This window comes from Sinocyclocheilus grahami, unplaced genomic scaffold (genome assembly GCF_001515645.1).
Source record: "Sinocyclocheilus grahami isolate Dianchi unplaced genomic scaffold, SAMN03320097.WGS_v1.1 scaffold28.1, whole genome shotgun sequence".
Taxonomy (NCBI): domain Eukaryota; kingdom Metazoa; phylum Chordata; class Actinopteri; order Cypriniformes; family Cyprinidae; genus Sinocyclocheilus; species Sinocyclocheilus grahami.
This window is the reverse complement of record NW_015505207.1, coordinates 2,755,302-2,773,501: the sequence shown is the minus strand read 5'-3', so window position 1 is coordinate 2,773,501 and position 18,200 is coordinate 2,755,302. Positions and strand designations below refer to the sequence as shown.

The 18,200-nt window shown below is 35.8% G+C and overlaps 1 protein-coding gene across 1 annotated transcript in view; it reads right to left on the bottom strand.

The window, feature by feature from the left end:
* Window positions 1-429: 429 nt before the first annotated feature.
* The window catches only part of LOC107570053 (vang-like protein 1), a 40,305-nt gene continuing 22,534 nt past the window's right edge, over window positions 430-18,200 (bottom strand). The window contains exons 4-10 of the mRNA XM_016256249.1: window positions 13,192-13,626; window positions 12,259-12,434; window positions 11,248-11,381; window positions 5,763-5,898; window positions 5,384-5,618; window positions 508-559; window positions 430-446 (exon numbers count right to left, since the gene is read on the bottom strand). Coding sequence (XP_016111735.1) covers window positions 430-446; window positions 508-559; window positions 5,384-5,618; window positions 5,763-5,898; window positions 11,248-11,381; window positions 12,259-12,434; window positions 13,192-13,626 — 1,185 coding nt within the window. The remainder of the gene's footprint in view (window positions 447-507; window positions 560-5,383; window positions 5,619-5,762; window positions 5,899-11,247; window positions 11,382-12,258; window positions 12,435-13,191; window positions 13,627-18,200) is intronic.

The window sequence follows — 18,200 nt, the reverse complement described above, 5'->3', positions numbered from 1 at the left end:
CAAATTATAAATTATAGTCCTTTTTTTTTATATATAAACTTTAGAAATATCCAGTGCTTTCTTTTCTAATGGTTTCATGTAGCAAGAAAGACCGACAAAGTATCTTGAACATGGCTACAACACACTACTAACCACTAATGCATCTCAATCAGGCCTTTTTGCGAATGCCTTGGGCAGTAATTATTTACATTTAAATTTACATTTATTCATTTAGCAGACACTTTTATTCAAAGCGACTTACAATGCATAATGAACAGTGAGTTTGCTCTGCCTGCTACAGTACTTTCTCCTCTTTGCTTTCATCTTCAGTGTTTCTGGCCCCTGTTAATGGCTACAGTTGGTTTATTTGCCCAGTTAAATAATAAGTTGTGTGTTATAGTTCTAGAAGTTCTCTAACCATTAGTTAGAAGTGTATGCAGAGATCTCATCTCAATCCACAACGCTGTCTACAATTCGTAGCCACAAATGTCAAAATTCATACCATTTGTGTAATTCAAACCGGCTTACCGTTTGAACTGGTATATCGCCCAGCACTACTGCTGACGCGGTTTTGTTGGGTCTGATTGCGAAGAGCAATGAAATGATCAAATACCAGCAAGAATGCAGGGTGAGGACTTGGTTCTAATCATTGGCTGTTCATTAGATTTTGAGATGTGAGCTTGCAGTCAATTGTTCGAGGGGCAGGTTAAGCAGACTAAAATATTAGAGACAGAGAAGTCTGGCATATGTCTCCATGCAGGGTGAAATTTGTCACCTTCACCAGAAGATCGAGTTTAGATTGAACATTACGACAAAAAAAGAAAAAAAAAAAATATTCATGGATGAATTCACAAAATATACAGTGGGAATTTACATTTTCTTGCAAACTTAGTTACTTTGCAGTAAAACCACTCAAAGTGAAGAAACAACTCAATTATAAATGCAAATAAAACCAGCTCAGTTGAAATGAAATCATTTCAGATTCTCTCAAACTATTTTCAAAGACTATGCCACTAAATTAATATGCTCCTGACTTATCTGGAAAAGAGGGATCAGCATGACAATCTGAGTGAAAAGTCTTATCAGCTCAGGGACATTGTGATGTCTTTTGTGATACTTAAACCCTCCACCAACATACAGTGGGTACGGAAAGTATTCAGACCCCCTTAAATTTTTCACTCTGTTATATTGCAGCCATTTGCTAAAATCATTTAAGTTAATTTTTTTTCCTCATTAATGTACACAGCACCCCATATTGACAGAACACAGAATTGTTGACTTTTTGCAGATTTATTAAAAAAGAAAAACTGAAATAATCACATGGTCCTAAGTATTCAGACCCTTTGCCCAGTATTTAGTAGAAGCACCCTTTTGATCTAATACAGCCATGAGTCTTTTTGGGAAAGATGCAACAAGATTTTCACACCTGGATTTGGGGATCCTCTGCCATTCCTCCTTGCAGATCCTCTCCAGTTCTGTCAGGTTGGATGGTAAACGTTGGTGGACAGCCATTTTTAGGTCTCTCCAGAGAGGCTCAATTGGGTTTAAGTCAGGGCTCTGGCTGGGCCATTCAAGAACAGTCACAGAGTTCTGGGTTGATAAGGTGACATTATTCCAGAGTAGTAACTGATTACATAATCTGGATTACTTTATCAGATTCTAAAAATTAAGTACTTGTAATTAGACTAAATTGCATTTTAAAATATAGCCGCAAGCGGCGTTCATCGGGGTCCAAGCATGGCCCATTGGGCAATTGATGTTGAAAACACATCAAAATTGACATAAAAAAAACAGGTCAAATACGCAAATCCAACTAATGTCAAAAACTTGAAATGATGTTGATTTGATGTAAATTGAACGTCAAACATATTGGCCCACATTTACATTAAACCAATTCCAGTGTGGGATTAACTTCCTATTTTCACCTAATTACCAACAAATTGCTGTCCAAACTGAATTTAAAATGATGTTCCTGCATTGTCATCAATGACTTATATTTATTTATTAAAAATATTAGTTTTTGACGTTATTTAAATAGGACAGAGTAACAACAGGAAGTGAGAGAGGATATTGTTTAATGTAGACAGGACGCCCATAACTCAATGGTGTTTTATGAAGGCATGCTGCCCACAAGGCTATTGGCACCGACATCACTGTCTAATATTTGACGTCAAATTGAAATCAAGGTGCCCGCTGGGAAACACCTCATGTAAAGGATACAGTTATGTTACAATGGCCATGTCTCTTTTCAAATGTAATACGAGTAGGCCTATTTAAGTGTCTTTCTATGGAAGTATTATTTTATGTACCATACCACAACAGACAAATAATATTGCCTCTTCATTTAACTGGACTGCAATATATGCAGTCATGTCTGACAACTTGACAAATGTTTTCTGTATTTAGGATATATAAATATGAAGGTATTATTTATCTGTAATTAGACTTTGTTTAGCCTTTATTAAACTTTATGAAACTATAATGAATGTTATGCATAATTAATCTGGTGAACCATTTACAAAATAATTTGTTGTCTTGTGCCTCCCTCTGGTGGACAACATTAGTATTACGGCCTTCCTTCCTCTAATTTCCATTGATAAAAATGGACATCAGAAAGTTATGAAGGTTGGCATGTTTACTGGTTGGCATGCGTACACTTGAAGGCAGCAATATGTAGACTACTGCAGCAAAAACAGGCCATTTTAATATTTTCAATTTTTAATAAAAAATGTTTTATATTATTTGGAAGAAGAAGGAGAAGTAGAAGAAGAAGAGGAAGAAGGAGGAGAAGAAGAAGAAGAAGAAGAAGAGGAAGAAGCAGAAGAAGAAGGAGAAGTAGAAGAAGAAGTGGAAGAAGAAGAAGAAGAGGAAGAATGGGAAGAAGAAGAGGAAGAAGAAGGGGAAGAAGAAGAGGAGGAGGAAGTAGAAGAAGGGGAAGAAGAAGAAAGAAACCCTTTTTATTAGCAAGGTAAAAATATCAGCTAAAGACATTAACTTCTAAGCAAATAACAAGACACTTCTCTATATAGCTAAAAACAAGGTTGACTGAAAAGTTCTAAACATTGAGGAGGACAAATCCTGCCCAAAAAATAGAAATTAATCCAAGATTCTTGCACGGCTCTGTTGCACTCCATTGCGCTCTGTTTGCTGTTAGGAAAGCAAAAAGGTTTAAACGTTGCATTTTTGACAGGTAGGTAGGTCTAACAGTAGGGTTAAGATATTTAATAATGTTTTTTTTTACCAATTATCCAAATAATGTTTAGTCCTAGAAAGCTATTATTATCAGAACACGTGAGCATAACATAGTGGTTAGCAGATCAATGAATGAGAGGGCAGCGTTACCAGAGTTGCCCATATACCACACCTTGTTACAACACAGTAGGGCTATTGCAGACAGAAACAATAGTAATGTGTAGTGCAGATAGATCAGTTGATATAAGAAACAAAAGACCAATCACAGTTCCGCATGCAAACATATGCTTAAACATTTTAAAGCATTTTAAGTATGGGTGTGTATCATTTACTTTCAAATAGCTAATTGTCGTCAATTTATATTTACAACCTTCTTCACTCATGAATTGAAAACCCAATTATAAAAACCCATAGGAAAATCTCGAGGGGACCCATGGTGAATTAGACTTCTGGGTTTTGATGTTCATGGCTGCAGCACTGTATAACGTCATCACTGACTGTTAGATTTTGTAAGCTTAAAGTTCTATCAGGGCACTCACACACACAGCAACTGAATACGATTGTCAATTCTCTTCTGAGTGCATCAATTTTAACTTGCTGCAGTTGATGTTTTAAACATTTACTGGAGAAATTGTGGAAAGTGGAAATCAATTCAATTTCCATTGAGTGTATACACACAAATAGGAAATATGATGAATAAAATAAATACTATGAATTTTAAGTATGTAAAAATATTATTCAGAAACTGTATGTTAATTAACAAGGAGAATAAATCAAAATACTTTTAATTGTAAATTCCTGACAAACATACACTGTAAAAAAAATTCTGTAGTTTTTACAAAAAAATGTTGGCAGCTGTGGTTGCCAGAATAATTTTGTAAAAAAATACAGAAAAACTGTAAACACATTTACGGCCAAAAACTGTACATTTTACAGTATAAAACTGTAATTTACAAACAAGAAAATTTGAATGTAAACCAGTAAATTCAACAACGCACACTGCTATTAAAATCTGTTTTGTACCTTTAACATACTGACAACCACCATAATAATGCAGGTGGTAAAATCAAAGCTAATCACAAGTAGCTTCGCCACAAGCGGAAGTATATACTAATATATAGAAGGTGCAAGAGTCATTCATGCAAACACAAAACACCATCATGGTAACACACATGATACTTAAATAATGCATTAAACAATAGAAGATGTAACATAAAGCCCAAATATACATAACTAATAACAAAAACTTTTTAAAAAACATGATTATTTAAACAAAATACTTTCAAATGTGGAGTGTCACGCAGGGCATTCTGGGAATATCAGTTTACAGTTTTTGACTGTAAATTATACATCGATCTGTTATTTTTACTTCTAAAAACTGTAAAATGAACAGCATTTTACTGTAAAATTACATGAAATCTCTGGTTAGATATTTTACAGTTTTTCCCTGTATATAGTACGGGAACTTACTGTTAACCTATTAACAGTTTTTTCCCGTAGCGTTTTTACAAAATTTTACAGTTAAAATGACACTTATTTTTTACAGTGTAGTAGTGAATTTTAAAGTTAAAATGGGTGTCATGCTGAAAATAAACAGTCAGCAGCTTAGTTATATGCATACAGCTGCTCTCATAAAATATAATTAAATTTAATTTCAAATGTTATTCCTCATATCCGTCAGTCATAAATACATGAAATGTTTAAGAAACAGGTAAGATTTCTGCAAAATCATTGCATATTAACTATTTTCATCGATTTGATTTGATTTAAATAATGATATTAAACGCATTATTCAAATGGCTTAGAATCAGTGTAAATCATTATTCACATGGTTAAACTATTGCTAGCAATATTTGATTAGTTATGAGTATGGGATTGAAACCAATAGGATTTATTGATGCTAAATATATAAACCTGGTTATTATGTATTTAAAACAAATTCAGTTTATTAGTACTAGTACAGAAATCAGTTTTTACCCGTTTCATTTATGTATGACTGACAAATATGCATCGTATGTCGTTTATTAGTTTATATTAAAACTCTACTGTAATCCAAATGGATGTAAATTGTATATACAATTCGAATATTTAACTTTAAACCTAATAATTTTAGTGTCACTCCTGTTATGGGAACTTGAATCATATATATTTGAGGACATTTTTGATAGTGTCAATTAAGAGATGTTTAGATTCATGCCACACAGTGTCTCACCTTTGGAGTCATGTTGTTTGTAATGCAGAATGCCAGATGGGCCTGAATACTGTCCATGCTGTGGCAGTGCTGCTGACGGGTGGTGCGCAGGTATTTCTGCAGTGCTTGAGCCATGGAGGGGAAGATGGCCTGCGCTGCCTCACGTGGATCCATCTCATCTCCTGGCAGCTTCTTTTTATCCTCCTCCTGCAGCCGTCTAACGTGTGTGAACGCCTCCTCTACTGCCACCACCAGCCTAGAAGGAGAAAAGTTGCATATTAAGCTGCAGCAGTTTTCATTGAAACCACAACTCTATTCTTTCATAGTTTCATTAATTGCATGCTCTGTATATCACATACTTCTTGTTTCACAAACTCTGTCCCTCTATAGTTTCTCTTACCGTGCTCTGCGCTTTCGGACTCTTCTATCATGCTCTGCTTCCTCGTAGTACAGCTCATTGTGGCTGGTGTCTCTCTGTCGGGCGGCAGCTGCTATTTTAGCCCGAGATTGAGAGGTTGCAGTATCACTACCAGCACCTGGAAAGAGAAAGATTAGCATTATGGGACAGAACAGATGCAAATTGTTCTATATTACAAAAAAAGACAGATACCTATGCAGATTATCATGTAAATGTGTAATTCAACAGCAGTCATTATTTTGACGATTAATAAGTAATATAATTCACTTTTTTTTTTATATAGAAGGTGCAAGAGTCATTCATGCAAACACAAAACACCATCATGGTAACACACATGATACTTAAATAATGCATTAAACAATAGAAGATGTAACATAAAGCCCAAATATACATAACTAATAACAAAAACTTTTTAAAAAACATGATTATTTAAACAAAATACTTTCAAATGTGGAGTGTCACGCAGGGCATTCTGGGAATATCAGTTTACAGTTTTTGACTGTAAATTATACATCGATCTGTTATTTTTACTTCTAAAAACTGTAAAATGAACAGCATTTTACTGTAAAATTACATGAAATCTCTGGTTAGATATTTTACAGTTTTTCCCTGTATATAGTACGGGAACTTACTGTTAACCTATTAACAGTTTTTTCCCGTAGCGTTTTTACAAAATTTTACAGTTAAAATGACACTTATTTTTTACAGTGTAGTAGTGAATTTTAAAGTTAAAATGGGTGTCATGCTGAAAATAAACAGTCAGCAGCTTAGTTATATGCATACAGCTGCTCTCATAAAATATAATTAAATTTAATTTCAAATGTTATTCCTCATATCCGTCAGTCATAAATACATGAAATGGGTAAGAAACAGGTAAGATTTCTGCAAAATCATTGCATATTAACTATTTTCATCGATTTGATTTGATTTAAATAATGATATTAAACGCATTATTCAAATGGCTTAGAATCAGTGTAAATCATTATTCACATGGTTAAACTATTGCTAGCAATATTTGATTAGTTATGAGTATGGGATTGAAACCAATAGGATTTATTGATGCTAAATATATAAACCTGGTTATTATGTATTTAAAACAAATTCAGTTTATTAGTACTAGTACAGAAATCAGTTTTTACCCGTTTCATTTATGTATGACTGACAAATATGCATCGTATGTCGTTTATTAGTTTATATTAAAACTCTACTGTAATCCAAATGGATGTAAATTGTATATACAATTCGAATATTTAACTTTAAACCTAATAATTTTAGTGTCACTCCTGTTATGGGAACTTGAATCATATATATTTGAGGACATTTTTGATAGTGTCAATTAAGAGATGTTTAGATTCATGCCACACAGTGTCTCACCTTTGGAGTCATGTTGTTTGTAATGCAGAATGCCAGATGGGCCTGAATACTGTCCATGCTGTGGCAGTGCTGCTGACGGGTGGTGCGCAGGTATTTCTGCAGTGCTTGAGCCATGGAGGGGAAGATGGCCTGCGCTGCCTCACGTGGATCCATCTCATCTCCTGGCAGCTTCTTTTTATCCTCCTCCTGCAGCCGTCTAACGTGTGTGAACGCCTCCTCTACTGCCACCACCAGCCTAGAAGGAGAAAAGTTGCATATTAAGCTGCAGCAGTTTTCATTGAAACCACAACTCTATTCTTTCATAGTTTCATTAATTGCATGCTCTGTATATCACATACTTCTTGTTTCACAAACTCTGTCCCTCTATAGTTTCTCTTACCGTGCTCTGCGCTTTCGGACTCTTCTATCATGCTCTGCTTCCTCGTAGTACAGCTCATTGTGGCTGGTGTCTCTCTGTCGGGCGGCAGCTGCTATTTTAGCCCGAGATTGAGAGGTTGCAGTATCGCTACCAGCACCTGGAAAGAGAAAGATTAGCATTATGGGACAGAACAGATGCAAATTGTTCTATATTACAAAAAAAGACAGATACCTATGCAGATTATCATGTAAATGTGTAATTCAACAGCAGTCATTATTTTGACGATTAATAAGTAATATAATTCACTTTTTTTTTTACATTCACTTTTTATTGTCCATTTATTACCTCTCATACAGGTCATATACACTACCGTACATGAGTTTGGGTTCTGTAAGATGTTTTTTTCTTTGAAAGAAAATAATACTTTTATTCAGCAAGGATGTATTTAATAGATCAAAGGTGACAGTGAAGACATTCACATTACAGAAGATTAATATTGTGAATAAATGCTGTTCTTCTTATCTTTCTATGCATTAAAGAATCCCCCCAACAATTATCATGGTTTCCACAAAAGTATTAAGCAGCAACTGTTTTCAACATTTGTAATAGTAAGGAAATGCTTCTTAAGCACCAAATCAGTATATTAGAATGATTTCTGAAGGATCATGTGACACTGATGGCTGGAGTAATAGCTGCTGAAAAATCAGCTTTGCCATCACATGAATAACTGACATTTTAAAATATATTCAAATGAAAAGCAGTTATTATAAATTGTAATAATATTTCACATTACCGTATTTTTGATCAAATGAATGCAGCCTTGGTGAGCGTTAGAGACTTCTTTTAAAAATCATTTAAAAAATCGTACCAAACCCCAAACTTTTGAACAGTATGTTATATCTACTGCAAAAAAGATCACTGGCAGCCAAGCACATCTTCATATGGAATTGGGCTATGATGATCACACGTAATGCATATTAGCTCTGTGTGCATAGTAATGTGGTGAACAGAATTATTTATGCATATTTATCCATAATCAGGTCACAGTTATAATTAATAATGCATGCCAAGGGCAGCATGACTTTCCTTGGTAGCAGGGCAGCTTTGTGATCTCTTCTATAGCTCACTGAATCACCTCCTGAAATCACATACAGTATACTAAAAATGGACCAGCGAATCTTGAAACCACCCTTTCCTCACTTGTTATGTGTAACATTACAAATACAAAAAAATGTACACATATACACATAAAAATAAGGAAAATAATTAAGAGAAACAAGATACTAAACTAATTTAACACACAGACAAAAAACATGTAGTTGAGCATAGACTACTTCAGAGCGCTTTGAAACCTGGAATGTTTTTTTGGGAGGGGGGATTTTCTTCCTAGTGATGCATTATTAATACTCTGACAATCCGTGCAAAGCACAAAGAGCTACACTCTGCTGATTTTCATATACGTGCACACTCACACTCAAACACACACATTCCTGGCCTGGTTCAATAGCCACAGGCATGAAGGAAGTTTTGAGTGCTTAAGGGGTTAACTTGATCCCACGTATGCATCTCTGCATCATGGTGTATGTGCATTTCTTGTGGTGACAACACATCATAAATGTCAAACAAAGAGAGAGGAAGAGAGGGAGAGAGACTGGGTGTTTTTGATATCTGGGGTGAGGAAGAATTATTGACTTTTTTTGACAGATTTTATAGCATAGTGAGTGCAAAGATGAGTACCTTCTTCATAGAAGTCAAGACATGTAGAAGGATTTCTTGATGCAAATCAATTTTTTGGATGAGTCTGTGACCTCGTGCACTGTGTACAATGACTGCATGCAAGCAAATAACCAAGACATGTGGAGCACTTGACAATTCAGTGTCTCTGTGAAAGGATTTCTGAATGTATTATACCGTATGAACTTACAATCGAAAAGATAGCTTTTCAGTTTCGCTTTAAACTCTGCAGAAAGAAACGTTACAGAAGATTCATTAGATGATGGTGGTAACTGATTGACACGGTTGCTGCATTAAAAGTGTGCACAAGTGTTTGTTTTAGTACGTCTACACACATTTAATAAATTCAGGACAATATTACTTTACAGCTTAGGAGACGATGTTTTAAGTTGATTTAACCAACTGTAGAATTTTATCCTCATCCCAAGTATCAACTTTCTCAACTTGTCTCAAATGTTTCTATTAAAATTCCTCATGAGGGATACAATTAGAAACAAATTAAACAATTGGTTATATATAGTGGAAAAAAGCGTGGGGTTGGTCAAATACAAAACAAATAATTTACTTATAAATATATAAATAAAAACCAGATATAATGCTCTATGCTGTATGTAAATTGTTATCTACATCTTGGGTGGCCTGAGGCTGAGTACATTTTAAACAAATTTTTGTTTTTGCGGGAACTATTCCTTTAACCTTTGTATATTAATATGTATAAGTTTCTTTCTTTATCAAAACAGATTTGGAGAAATGTAGCATTTCATCACTTGCTCACCAGTGGATCCATTACAGTTAATGGGTGCCGTCAGAATGAGCGTGTCTACACAGCTGATAAAATATCACAACAATCCATGACTCCAGTCGATCAATCAACATCTTTTGAAGCAAAAAGCTGCATGTTTGTAATAATCAAATCTGTCATTAAGATGTTTTTAACTTCAAACTATTCCAACTGGCTAAAATACAACTCCTCTATCCATACTGCTTTCTCTAGTGAAAAAGTCACCTCGTCTAAATCAGGAGAGAAATATGCACAGATGAAGCACCGTTTACAAGTGAAAACACTCTAAAACAGTTCTAAACAAATATGTCTATTGATTTTGTGAGAGGACAACAATATATGGAGGTTTTACTGGAGGAAGCATCATTATGAATTAAACACGATTTTGGCCAGAATCAACTGTTTAAAGTTAAAGCGCCTTGATATATATATATATATATATATTTTTTTTTTTTTTTTTTTTTTAACACAAACAAAGCTTTTCACTTCACAAGATGTTAACTAATGGACTGAAGTCAAGTGGATTACTTGTAGAATATTGTGATGTTTTTATCAGCTGTTTGGGCATTCTGACGGCACCCATTCACTGCAGAGGATCCATTGGTAAGCAAGTGATGTAATGCTAAATTTGGTCAAAATCTGTTCTGATAAAGAAACAAATTCATGTATATCTTAGATGCCTTAAGAGTGAGTAGATTTCTAGCAAATTTTCGTTTTTGCATGAATTTTGATATTCCGTTAACAGCAGTGAGTAAACCCAACAATGAATGTATTGTGATTCAATGCATGCTTTAAAATGACATTTTAAATGAAATGCATTAAAACCTCATGTCAAGTTGTACTGAGGTTTACCAATTATAAGGGTTTACATTTAACATATATAGCATTTCTCAGATGATCTGATGTTGGAAGAACATGCTGAGAAAGATTCATGTTGAAATATCTTGACATTTGATTGGCAGTTTGTGACACTGATCTTTTCTAAAACTCTAGAAGAGACATGTTGCATTACTTTTTCTCAGGACAATAATCTGTGAAGCAGGAGACGTAGGCTCTCATTTCTGTCTAGGAGAAACATTTGATATACAATATTAAGGACATCTCAATTTGGATGCCTTTCCTATTTAGGGATTCCAAAATGACTTCAGGATGTCTTTGTCAAGAGAACAATAAGAGTCAGGTCAGAAAACAGACAGTGATTTTACACAGATTATACTCACCATCTACATTATAGACTTTTAGCCCAGCCAGATGTTTAGCTGCCCTGGACTTTGCAGCCGTCAGTAGGGCAGGGTTGTGAACTGAGAAATCCTTATAATAGTGTTCAAGAATTACCAGGGCTGCCCGCTGAATGCTACAGAGAGAGAGAGAGACAGACCGATCAACATTATAAAAAAAACCCTTGTAATATTCACTGGTAATGTGTCTATTAAAACACAGGAACACACAATCCCATCATGTATTTCATTAAACAGAGTCATTGGATGTCAGATAATAATAGATTTCATTCTGCTTTGTGTGTGTGTGCACACTGTCACTTGATTCTGCAGCAACACTGGATCAAAAATCTTCAGCCAATGAAACAATGAGAGCAAGAACAAAGGAGAGTGATGGGCAGGAGAGAGGAAGGGAGAGGGGAAGTAACGCAGGGCAAAGTAGGGAGTGTCTGTAATGGAGTGATTAATGGACCTTTTTCCCTTGGCCCAACCTCATTATTAATGCATTAAACAGTGCACACACACACAACACACAGTTTTGTGCACACAGACGAGTACATATAATATCTCAGCAAGAAAGCAGCTCAGCCATATAATCAGTGCAATTACAGAGACCTTTAATGTTCTGAAAAATATTTCTGTGTTAATATATATAGCTGGTTTGCAGATTTGATGTATAAAACAGTATTAAAATAAAGGATCTTCAATTATTCTTGTGTTTCAATGAAGAACCTACTTCTAATCAAAAAACATTTTCACTATAGTGTATCGCTAAAAGGTTCCTCAGGCTGGTTCCTTACTGGTTTCTAGATTCTTGAACACATCAATAAATAAATGGTTTTCTACAGAACTAGACCATTAAAATGATTAGACCATTAGTTGGAACCTTTAATTTGAAGTGTGACTACTGACTTCCTCTTTCTTTTTACTTTTTACTAAAGAGCGTGCAACAGACCGTTAAACAGCATATTATAGTCATTTTAATCAAAGTTTGGTCATTGTTTCAGCGGGCACCTGAGCTGTCCCAGGTTATAGTGGTGAGTCTCTCCATCGGTGGAGCGCACGACACAGAGAGAAAAGCAGGGCTGCAGATGTCGGATCTCCAGCAGAACCACTGCCAGGTAATGGATGAACAGCAGAGCATCCACCAATGATACTGCAAACTGCACTATGCCTTGGTAGTTCTCATCCTGTCAAGCACATGTAGTAAAGCAGTAAGCCAAGGGAATCAAAATGACCTGTACTAAATTCAGTGATGTTCTTCAAAGAAAATACATCCTGTTTTATTTTTCTTGTCGGTGTTATAAAATAATTTAATAATGTTTTAAATTATTACTTTTCAGCAAGGACCTTTTAAATTGATCAAAAGTGGCATTAAAGACACATGTTACAAAAGATATCTATTTGAAATAAAAGCTGTTAATTTTAACTTTCTCTTCATCAAAGAATCCTGGAAAAAAATGTATAATGATTTTCAACATTGATAATAAGAAGAAATTAGGGATGCACGATATATCGGCCACCATATCGGTATCGGCCAAAATTTTCATATCGGTGCATCCCTAGAAGAAATGTTTCTTGAGCACCAAATCAGCACATCAGAATGATTTCTGAAGGACCGTGTGACACCATCACATGCAGGAATAAATTACATTTTAAAATATATTAAAATAGAAAACAATAACTTAAGTTAAATAAAGTCCTTAGTCTAATTGGAGGTTATACTATAAGTGAAGTGTGTAATTTCAGTGCCAGTAGCATCACAAAAATAATGATCCACTTTCAAAGGTGTGCATGTCTGTATTTATTTCAATATGGCTTTGAACACGGCTCATCAACAGCTGAAACTATCCATTTTATAAAAACTGAATTCACACAATCACATTTCCACAAATCTCAACATGTTTCTCTTGACTCTTCATGGTCACTACACATATTTGCCCATACCTGCGAGTCCAAGATGCGCACTCCAAAGAACAGCCAATAGGAGAGCAGCAGAAGGAGCGTGAGCAACCCCAGCAGGGCGCGGAACACTGCTATCCGGGGCAGGGAGGCTTGTGCCGGTCGCACAAACAGTGCCCAACCAGCCAGCAGCAGAATGAGGAGCTTGAACGCCAGCGAGAGAAACAGGCCCTCACAGGCAGTACCACAAGTCTGCAGGCGCTCCGGCCACATCAGCTGGGGCAGCACCAGGAAGGACAGGGGGGTGATCAGAACCAGCAGGCCTAGGAGGAGGATGAGGGCCAAAGGAAGGAAGCGTACACAGTTCAATTTCTCTACTGGACCTTCTGTCTCCTTCCCGAAGCCAGCCAAATCCTCTTGAGACAAGCTGTGGTCTGATGTTCCAGTGACCGCTGTGGTGGTTTCGCCCCAGTTGTCATCCTGTCAAGAGGTGGGAAGGGATCAGAGATATATCATGCACATAAAAAATTCAACATACTCCTAAAAGCCCTGTGATCTCAGATGCCTAAACCCAGGACTCAGGATCGATAATACAGAAAAAGACACATTTACAGCTTTTGATTTGCCCACTTTTCCATCCCTGTTGGTGAGATGACAAATCTGCATCACGGCTAATTCAGACAGACAGTACGGAAATACCCAGGTCTCCCTCCTCAGCATATATTAATGACAAATACCCAAAGCTCACATACATCTGCATATAAATGAACCTGAGAACTGAGAGACAGACTAACAACAAATGAGAACTTTCTAACAGCAGGACGTCTGAGTGAATGCCAGTAGAATGTGAAATGCAGCGCAGATTAGAATTCCATTATAAATTATTCTGCACTAAGGATGGTAATTCATCTGCAACTATTTATATATTTATTTATGGGCTTGTTTGTTTATTTATGCATCTATTTGTATGAATAGAAGCTGTATTTTGTATGGTAATGTAGTTTAGTGAATATAATCTGAATTGAGAAGTTTTCAATTCATGTAAGTGACAGCAATAGTATTATCATAATAATAACAGACATAAAATACAGCTGCATGCAGCAATTACTGAGCCAAACATTGACTATATTTAAGCTCAATTCAATGAGTTTAGGAACAACACTGCTGCAACTATGCAATATGGCAGACCTGGCATAACCTGGTATTGTTAGATTCAAAGAACCATGATGCACAGCTTATGGGCCAAAGAAATAAGGAATAAGACAACGAACAAAAACAATATAGGATATGCACAAGCTGTATGTAACAAAAGAAAAGGGATTATTAGTAGGTGTAAGAATAGTGACAAAAATTTAAAGTGAGTATATCGTCTGATGGTTTCAGCTCAAAAAACAAGGAAAAGAAAAGAATTTCCCTTTCTGTTACACAGTTTAGAGTTTGCGCCAACCCTTGTGCAAAAATAACTTTAGGGGTCATCATCAGAAGTGAGGAAATGGCAGATGGAAAAGGTTAAAGAAGCAAAGCGTGTTGTAAAAGTTGGTGGAAACACAAATACAGAAGCACATTAACTTTTTTATTTAAAAAAAAGGAGCCCATCAGATGAAGTCACAGGATCAACCTCCAAAAGAGTTTTGCTAGAACCAGAGGCAACTACTAGTGTAAAATACTGCTGTAATCATTATATGCAATAAACACATTTACACTCAAATTTTTGAGCACTAAAGTCTAACACAGCTACCTCAAACTACAGTTAAAGAGGTCATATCTCTTCATTTTTTTCTACCACCAAAATGTTTTGTCCATTTTCCACCTCCTTTTTGACCTCTAAAATTATACTGTTTTTGCTACTATACCGTTCAGACTTCAAAAACAGCTTTTGAAATGATTGGCTTTCCACATATGAAATAAAATATTCAACTAAAAATAATAACAATGTCTACTAGTGGGTTTCATCCTTCAATAACAGTCTTCACAGTTGCAAAGGTTCACACAGCAAGCCAGGCTGAACAGTGCTTTACAAACGTAAAGTTACATTTGACTGAAATTATCACAATGGTTAGGTTTAGGGGTGTGGGGTAGGTGCGTATTATATGTACACCAAAATATGTATCATATGAACGCCAACATAGTGCAAAAAATATTTTATTTTTTTATTTGCACACCAAACACGTGCATCTCGTATGCAAGCCAAAGTCAGTTTCTGCGTATAAATAGCATGCAAAACACACACAAAAAAAATTGTGATATTGATACGCATTTTCATGAGACCGGGCTCAAAGAGACAATGAAATGAGGGTCAATAACTGATAACAGACTTTTCATTTTTGGTTCAACTTACTCCTTAACCCAAGTACAACAATATTATGTTTTACAAGTTTATTTGATCTTACTGCCGAATAATTCCACAAAGATTCTTTTTTTAAATGAGGCCTTTGTTAACTGAATAACTCTTATGAGCTGATTCTTTGTGACCAGAGGGCAGACTATTTTACAGCACTGCAGTGTTTGCATGTGTGTTAGTGTTTTGCTTGACTCGAGTACAGCTCATTTCCCTCTCACAGTCTGAGCTGTACCACAGAAAGAAAAGCAGGAAGCGAAGGAGTGGTAAACAAGTGTGAGAACCTCCTACATTTCTCTCTTCTCCACCCTCCATCCTTTTCCTCTAATTTTTTCCCAAAAGAAACCTGCATAGATGTGTTTCTCAGGTTCACAACTCCAAATAAAAATGAACAGTGAATATGGACATTATTATAGAATTACAGACATAACTAATAGCACAATAATTTAAAATGATATTCCGTAGTACCTGACAGCTTTCGACAGACTTTAACTTGATTCTGAATGAACTTGTATTGAACCCATGACATTCCTTGATTCCAACAGAGGCTGGCTTTGAAAAGGTAGAAGCTGCATTAGATTAGATAATATCTCATTATGATTCTGGCCTATTAACTTCCATGAGAAGCGAGATAAATTAAAGTCAAACAGTCATGAGTGAGTGAGTTGGGGGGAAGGGGAGGAACTAAAATAGACATCTGTCATTGGAGATAACGCTCTGATAGAGGCTAATAGAGTGCTGAAGTCTGTTTTTTTTTGAGTGGGTTTATTGATAAATACATGAAATAAGGTCTGTGATTAATGTAATGGGGCTGACGAGACGTGAGACATGCGGATCCATATGCAAAGCTTTATTTGGAGAAGACAGAGACATGGTCATAAGACAGGCAGGGTCAAACAGTGGCAACGAGGAATATGGCGGGCAAGACACAAGAATAATCCTAGGGCTAGCGCAGGTCGATGATCGGCAGACAGAATCAAAAAGGGGCAAGACTAAAGGAGAAGGCTAAGGCTAAGGCTAAGGCTAAGGCTAAGGCTAAGGCTAAGGCTAAGGCTAAGGCTAAGGCTAAGGCCTGAGGGCTCTGTAGAGTAGCTATCTGGAGATATGCGCTAAACAATACTCAGCAGAGGGAAGGGATCAGAGTGAGTGTTAAATAGTGAGGGAGTGATATGAAACAGCTGGGTGCAATCAGTGTAAACAGCTGTGTGCAATCTGTGCTGAGTGCAATCAGTGCAATGAATGATGGGATATGTAGACATCTGATCTACAGGGTGATGTGCAACAGTGTGTAGTGCGAGAGTCAATGAAATCGGAAAGGGTGACCTCTGATGGCTAGCAGATGGAAGTTCATGGACCGGATTCGTGACAATTAACACAAGCTAAAGACATTTTAATGTTTTATTGTATAAAATACCTCAGTAATACCACCTTGCGTTTTTTTAAAGCGTTTACTTGTCTTGAAAAAGACAACTTGTTAAAAAGTGGTTAAATGGGACTACAGAGGTTGTCACGGACGAACAGGTAAACTTCTACTACTTCGATTTTACAGCCTTATTGTGCTTACAATCACACTTTTGCAAACTATTCTAACTCAATCTCTTAGGGAAAATTCTTCAAAAAAAAATTTAAGACAAAGATTTGTCAGAAGCTTAATGGTGGTGATGTTCAAATCATGCGACCGTGGTGTAGTTCGTATATAGCTTAAGCTTAAAAGTTTAAAAATTCATAAATGTTGTGTTCATATGTGAACATTATCATGATGAACAAAATGTGTAAGAATCATAAACATTGTCACAGAACTTATTTTTGCAATAATCCAAAAGCCAATGGAACAATCCTACTGTTTTTTTTTTGTTTTTTTTGCTAACTTCAGGACTGACCTATAAAGATATGTCACCACTGCAGCACTCTATGGAGGTATTAGATTATCAGACAACATCATCATGTGCCCGAAAAATACTGTAAAGGCTTTAAGACCAAACCAATGGTTGAAACAATGGATAAATCTATGTAGCCTTTGAAATTCATCCAATCAAATTACAAAGCCAGAGCTATCCGTTTTATAAATAAAAATGACTTTAGCAAGTAAGACACACTCAAACAAGGGCACAACAAGCAAACATAAATATAGACCCTTTAGCAAGTAACTAATGACTTACATGCTTGCTATTCCAAGTCATTCTGTTCACTAACGTCTAAAGTTTCCTCACTGGAGAAAACATTCCAGAGGCCCAGGCTGAATGACAGGAAGACGAAAGAAGATCAGAGCCAACATGATGAAATTACTCAGGGAAGAATAGACCTGACAGCCGTTCAAGGGCATGGCATTAACCTTTTAGCAGTGCCAGGGGCTTTCCTCGATTTACTATGATATTTTTACTAAATATACCAGTGTATATTTGCTCCTTTATATATGAGAAATCTGCCATTGTAATTCAAATTATCTATGCAAAGATGAACCCTGTTCAAAGAATATGAAATGTTGGTATTGGCATATGAAGATGGCAGATTCATGTTTTTTTTTCATATACACTTCCGTTTAAAAGTTTGGGGTCAGTAATATTTAATTTAATGTTTTGAAAGAAGTCTCTTATGCTCATCAATTTGATCAATTATTTGATCAAAAATACATCAATATTGTGAAAAATATTACAATTTAAAATAACTTGTTCTATTTTAATATATCTTAAAATTTATTTAATTCCTGTGAAGGCAA